At 40.8% G+C, this 7,157-nt stretch overlaps 1 protein-coding gene across 1 annotated transcript in view; it reads right to left on the reverse strand.

Moving 5' to 3' along the window:
• Nucleotides 1–7,157, reverse strand: part of POLR1B (RNA polymerase I subunit B) — a 23,566-nt gene that overhangs the window by 4,269 nt on the left and 12,140 nt on the right. The window contains exons 7-11 of the mRNA XM_018573221.1: nucleotides 4,985–5,156; nucleotides 3,818–3,989; nucleotides 2,667–2,948; nucleotides 2,446–2,579; nucleotides 577–747 (exon numbers count right to left, since the gene is read on the reverse strand). Coding sequence (XP_018428723.1) covers nucleotides 577–747; nucleotides 2,446–2,579; nucleotides 2,667–2,948; nucleotides 3,818–3,989; nucleotides 4,985–5,156 — 931 coding nt within the window. The remainder of the gene's footprint in view (nucleotides 1–576; nucleotides 748–2,445; nucleotides 2,580–2,666; nucleotides 2,949–3,817; nucleotides 3,990–4,984; nucleotides 5,157–7,157) is intronic.

Here is a 7,157-nt window from a genome sequence, read left to right on the forward strand (position 1 = left end):
CCCCCAGAAAAAACGGCCCCCCCCCCCCCCCCCCCCCAAGAGAATGAATCCATAGCATATATTAAAAAAAGTGTCCATAGCAAACTTATAATGGGTCTTAAAAGATACTATCTAGCACCTATATGTATTCTTTTTACAGAGTCTCTCAATGTTAGCTTAAGAAGAGTATTCTGAGAGAATAATGTCATCACTCTGCTACATAGTTACATAGTATTTGAGGTGGAATAAAGACATAAGTCCATCAAGTCCAACCTATTGAATGCATGTATGCTGCAGAAAGAAATATTTTCTCTTCTTCTCCCTGCAATCAGTCCGATTTGTGCTGTGTGCTGGTAGGTCATAGACTGAGAAGACCAAGCAGTCAGTGAGTTGATCTGTGTTAGAGTGCAGTGGATTTTTACATTAAGGCGGCAGAGGGAATACCCAGAAATGTTACACATTACATAACATGCATGCACTAATGTTAAAAGGTGATACAATGTCCACTTCAGTCATGCTTTATATTACCACATATGTGAACGCTTTTGCTTTGGTATATCCAGGAACTTGAACCGAAAGCCGGATTCATGTACATACCTGCTCTAATGTTCCTATAAGCTCTTCTTTCCCAACAGCCAGATTCCTAACAGGACGAACCATTCTACAAGGAGTGGTGAAGATGAAAAGCCCAGGATATAGGCTGGCCTTCCCAGTCATTGGAATCAACACTATTTCTGTCCAGGGTGGAATGTTCTTTTCTTGTGTTACCTATTGAAAAACAAAAAGAATCATAGCTGCGATAAAAAAAAGTAAAAGGCCATCATTTTTCATTTTAGGTAAAATTGTGAAATGGTTTTAAAAAGGTAATAAAATGTAAATCTGTTCAGTAAAAACAGATATATAAAAACCAATTTTGGTAATCAACTCTTCATAACTTTCTTAAAGTACATCTGTCAAAAAAGAATCTTTGGGCTGCCATTGTTGACCTTGTGAAAATATGAGCTTCAATATTACTGAATCAATGATCAAGACCAAGCGTGCAGCAAATGTGTCAGAATGTTTTTAATAATCTTGGTAAATAAAAAATTTTTTTAAAAAAACACACACACCCCTCCTTTGCAATGTTACATTCTCCTCCTGTTTGGCTTCATCTCTCCCCTTCATTATGTACTCCCAAATGCTGGAGTGATTACAGACCCAGGAAAGGAAGACAATGGTGCACCCACAAGACTAGGGCACTCTCAGATAGAGTACACAACACAGCATGCACAGACACTGAATACACACACACAGAGAACAAATACAGAAACAATAGGTACAATAAGACATACAGAGGGGAATATAACAAAACTGGAGCAGATGCGCTTGGCAACCAATCAGCTTCTCTCTTTCGTTTTCAAATCTTAACTGAACAAACTGAAGACAAGCTGATTGGTTGCCATACACAACGGCTCCAGATTTTGCCTGCTCCAGTTTTGATAAATTCCCCCCAAAGTCTCTGTTATTATCTCACAGTATAAATGTATATTTAGGGAACCCCAATGGCAACCTTCAGTGTTAATCCCTCATATATGGGCTAAAATGAACAACATTTTGTCCTTATAAATATGAAGGCTTTTACAACAGGTCACACAATACATCAACATGCAAAGGGTTCAGAAATATGGCATCAGTTCACACGCATGCGAGGCCTCTGAAATAGGTAAGCGACAATTTACCACTTTACCTGCCACCCTTATACAGCCATCTTTGACGATACATGTGAAAAGAACACACTGCTGCCTAGATGACCAAGTAATATGTGGTCATGTAAAAACCTAGCCCACGTTTGTTACGTCCAGTTGGTGTCTCAGCACTGAAATGCATACCTCTGTTGTAGACAATGCTTGTAAACACTTACTAACAACATTGTTGACACTAAAGTGTTATACAACAGTACCTAAACAATTTTTTTTAATGACACACCTAACAACCCCCCCCCCCAAAAAAAACGTAAACAAATCGGAATTAATTAGTTTAAAAGTGACACCAGATCAGGAGTTAAATCTCAATAGTGTACTCTAATGCATTTTTTAACTAAAATGTACCTTGTGTATCACTCGGCTGTAGATCCTTAAATCTCTGAATTGGTGCTGACACTGTCCTTCCTTCTGGAAGTTGGCTACTTTTTTTCCCCATTGTCCCTGTGTGTGTTCCAAGCTCACTCCCGTGATGGACTACAATCTCACATTTCGTTTACTAATTTGTATTGAAGTTATAGTCTATCCCAGGAGCGAGCTTGAAAATGATGAGGATCTAAAGCTGAGTGATGCACAATTCAGCTGCATTTGTGTTAATAGTTAGGGTACTTGAATGCATTTTTAAGATGCAACTCATTAGTTTAGTGTCTCTTTAACAAACAGGCAGACTTTGTTCGTGAGAAAAAAATAAATCAGGCACAGTTTAAAGTAACAAAGAAAGGAATACCTTGAAGTTCCTTAGAGCACTGACAACATTTGGAGCCAAGTCTTTGTCTATCCAGCCCACCATGGCACCATCCAGCATAACTTGGTAGCAATCTTCTAAAGACTTTCCTGGAATTCCATCGACTGGAGTGACACCTAAACACGAAATATCAGATGCCTTCACAAAATAGATCTAAAACACCTAAAAAGAAATAAATTAATAAATAAAAAACAGTTGCTCACCTAATGTGCAAAGCAAAACTTGCACCTGAGCATTGACGGATGTCTGGGTCACAATTTCACACGTCACAGTCATGTGATTCATTAGACCGCAGGGCTCGCCATCAGGTGTGTGTACTGGACATAGAAAGCCCCAAGACTCTGGCAAAAGACGACGGACAGTTGTGGTTCTCATCTTGGCAAAAGCAGCCCCTCTGTGCACACAGCGGAAGTGTGAGAGATACCGGATGAAGTTCAACTTGTCTGCAACTACCGACAGACCAGTAGACTGGAGCATACCAAGACCTTAGGAATAAAAAGAAACAGGAGAATAAAGCATTACACATAGGAAAGGTACACATTCATTATTTCTCACATGACAATGTAATAGCAAAGAATAAATATTATTAATTATTAAAATATGAATAACAAATCTGTTGCATCTCCCTCTTTTGTCCAGAGAGATACATAAAATCTCTATTATACTAATGCTGCCAAGGCCTGCATTTAATATAATGAAGTAGAACACTCTTGTTGCTCAATAGTTCACTAGGCTGAACACTATAACCAAGAAAGACCTAATGGCATCTCATAAGGATAATATGGTTACTCTGGTTAACAGTCTGAACAGTCTTGGACTTGAGCAAAAAGTTAAATAAATCCTGAAAATAAAAGTCCAGTTGGAAAAGGAATCTAGAGAAGGAATTACCCTTTCTTTTGCTCTTGCCTTTCCCCTCTCCCCAATTGCATTACAGTCCAAAATGTTATTTTTAGGTTATAAATATGACAAGCAATTTGATGCGTAAACACTGTTACTAGAACTGTAGATGGATACAAATTTACAAAGTGCCCCCATATATGGCTATGCAGTGGCGTAACCAGAGTTCTGGGCGCCCGGGGCAGAAATTTTTTTTCGCCCCCCCCCCCCACGACAAAACGGCAGGAAAATGTCACTTTCGGCATTTAGCCGAAAGTGCCATTTTCGGCCGGCGCCCCCCCTTCACTTTTCGCCCGGGGCCCGCGCCCCTGCTGCACCCCCGGTTGTTACGCCACTGTGGCTATGTGCATAATGTTCTCTATGAGACCCATTAAATTAAAAACCACAGGAATAAACCCAGCATAGCACTGTCGTTTTCAACCACGTTATGCTCTGTAGCTGCTTTGCCATAACCTACCAGAAAAAGAGCGGAGATTTCCAGTAGCCAGCATGTATTCGCAGGCCTGTGTGAGATCACTTGTACCACTGAATACTCTCATGAGGGACTCTGTGTTGAGAACAAGGTTTGATTTCTGTGCTCTCTTCTCCAAATTAAGTTTGGCAGATACAAGCCAACCTTCCATCTTTTCCTACATTTAAAAGAAAGAAAGAAATTTAAAAAAAAACAAAAAAAAAACAAAACAAAATCACGCTGCACTGGTTTTAATTAAAGCCCAAAATAAATTTTCAGCTAAATACATTCCGGGTACATCAAAACAGAGAGACCACTGCTTCCACATAAGAGAGCAAGAGGGGGATTAAAACTGGAGCAGACTGAATCTGGAGCAGCTGGACCTATGGCAACTAATCTGCTTCTCTCTTTCATTATCAAAGCTTACCTGAACAAGCTGAAGAGAGAAGCTGATTGGTTGCCATTGGGCAACTGCTCCAGCTGCTGTGTGCTTCAGTTTTAATAAATTCGCCCCCCAGAGTCCTTCTCTTCAGCAAGCTGGCAGGGGAGAAGCAATTTTGTTTTAAAAACTGCTCAGTTTTCAATGCATAAAGATGTCTATGGGGCCACAACTGCCAGAAAACAGCTCCTGCACCTTTTAGCACAACTAGAGATGGGAAGGGCTGGGAAAAAAAAACAAAAAACATTGGGGGGAATTTTTTTTTTCCAAAGCCGTTTGTTTTTTTTCTGGAAAAATTGGACAAAAAAGTGTGGGATATGTTTTTACAATGCTAAATAGTGTTATCAGTGATTGATGATCCTAGAATTATTGCTCTCATTCCAATGTTCGTGTGCATGTGGACTGCCCTCTATCTCACAGAACAGCAGTGGTGCTTGGCAATTGGATGCTCAGTCACCATTGTCATCACATGTGTATAAAGGGAGAGTCCTGTAAGCTAAAGATAGATTAACTCCGAGCTTATACAGGGCAGCTTTTCCTCTCTGCAAGCAGATTCATGGGGTGTGGAAAGGGGCAGGTAAGTATAAGCTGCCCCTTGTGCCAGCTTTAAAATGAACCCGTTGCTTTGCCCTGTAATGGCATTGGACAGAGCAAAGGCAAAGACTGATTAATGTTACATTCTGACAATCCTTTGTACACAATCTGGTAATGTTCCCATTTTAAAGTTAACAAACCTTTAAAAACATGAGAAGCAGTTGCCCTGGTGTCAGAACCTCATGGGCCATTGAGCTATCAGGATTCTCCTCCATACACTCTTCCTTGGCAAAAGTGAAAAGCTTCCGTGTCATGTAGCAAAGCATGTGGAATTTTTCCAAGTTGGATTTAAGATGTATGCAAATACTCCGTCTGTAAAATCATGGGGGGAAAAAAAAGGAGAAAACATTTAGCACAGTGCACAAAGTAGAAAATTCAAGTTGGATTGAGCTTACCCCAACATTTGAGTAGTCCTACACTCAATTGGTAACGTAAAGCTAAGTTATCAATTTGCTGGAATAACTAAATAGTCAGAGAAGTCAAAACATTTAACGGTCATTGAAAAAAAAATTCTGCTCAATGGTCACCCTAGTGCTGGTCACATGACTACAATTCTAGACCTATGGTCAGAAGACCTTTCTGGAAGGAAAGTATCAGCCAATTTGAACTCTAAATCTCCCCTTTGAAAGACATTGCACAATCAACTTTCTCTTTTAATAATTGTTACTTTCAAATGTTACAATAATGTCAGAATGTGCACTTAGTGAATACAAGCTAGTATGTACCTTTAAAAAGTAGGCTACTCTACACTGAGTGGCCAGTTTATTATGACCACCTGACGTTTGTAGGCAAATTAGCTATAATTTTGCGCTGAAGTTGCTAGAGGGCCAGACCATTATAAATAGGGAAGCAGATTGTTTACCACGACAGTTGAAGTGATTTTTTTCTGAAGATATGGGTAAACAACGCGATTTAACAGCCTTTGAACGTGGGATGATTGTTGGCGCGTGGAGCCATGGAGCGAGTATCAGCAAAACAGCAGAATGTGTTAAATGTTCCAGGGCAGCTGTTGTTAAAGTGTTTTAAGACTGGACTGTCAGCCGAAAATCTGGGTCTGAACGTGCGAATTGTGGCCGTCAGCGACTAGTCAATGTTAGTGCAGAACGGAGAGTGGCAAGACTGGTACAAGACAACAGAAGGGCAACAGTGCAGTGTCAGATTCCTCGCATCACCTTTCAACATTTCGTGGAGTCACGAGGCGGCCCAATGAAGTCATCTCGTGGCCCAACGAAGTACTGATGGGGTGGTCATAATAATCTGGCCACTCAGTGTATATTATGTTAAATACCACTTTTTTTAAAATTAACATTCTAATTGGGAGCAGCACAACCACAGGAATTAGATCGCTGTACTTGTGTACAAAAAAAGAAGAGGTATAAAGAGACATTGGAAATAAAATGAATGGTCTGTGTGTAACAAATAAAAGAATCTGACAAAGTGTTGCACTCTGGAAGGAGTGGACAATGGAAACAGAGAAACAAAAACTACTTTAAAGCCCAACTACAGACAATTTTTTTTTTTTAGTAGAGTGAGTAGGTTGTAAAACCTATATCGGGACCTTATTATGGGGTGCTCTCATAATTGTGATTTTCTTTTACTTTCACACTCGCCTTTCATTTGCTCAAAACCTAGAGAACTATCTTTAAAAATATGTGCTCACACACCACCTGGATTTAGCTAAGCAGATAGATAGGTAAGGCCCTTCCATTGGATAATTACTGCACTGATTAATATGTTTAATTTGACAACAGGTTATTTGACCCCAACAGATGTAGTGAGTAGCTTCTCATTTCCTACACGAGAATATGGGGCACGCCCGCTATATGCGGAGAGTGCAGAGCTACGCCGCAGCCGGGACGGATCTAGACAATACTGTTGATCCACCGCCTCGGCTGATTGACAGCTGGCTCTTCCTCTCTAGAGGTAGAGCCAGCTGTGCCTGTCCTCTCCCCCGTCCGTTCCTCCAGTCAGCGCTGGAGAAACGCAGAGGTGAGGGGGAATCCATGTGGGGAGCGGGGACTGACAGTCACTGCTCTCTGCAGGGAGAGGATCGGAAGTGTTCACTGACTTCACGATCAATAGAGCCGACCTGTGAAAGCTTCAGTGTCACAGGTCGGCTTCAATTATGGGGAGTGTTTTTTCACTCACCCCATAATTCTCCTTTAAAACAACCAGAAGACATCCTATGGCCTTGGAAGAGATGAAAAAATAGGATTTTTGTACTCACCGTAAAATCCTTTTCTCTCCGTTCATTGAAGGACACAGGCAACAGATCGTAGATCCTGAATGGTAGGGTAATATCGCCACCTGCAG

The sequence above is a fragment of the Nanorana parkeri genome, unplaced genomic scaffold (genome assembly GCF_000935625.1).
Source record: "Nanorana parkeri isolate BGI_ZX_2015 unplaced genomic scaffold, ASM93562v1 scaffold46, whole genome shotgun sequence".
Taxonomy (NCBI): domain Eukaryota; kingdom Metazoa; phylum Chordata; class Amphibia; order Anura; family Dicroglossidae; genus Nanorana; species Nanorana parkeri.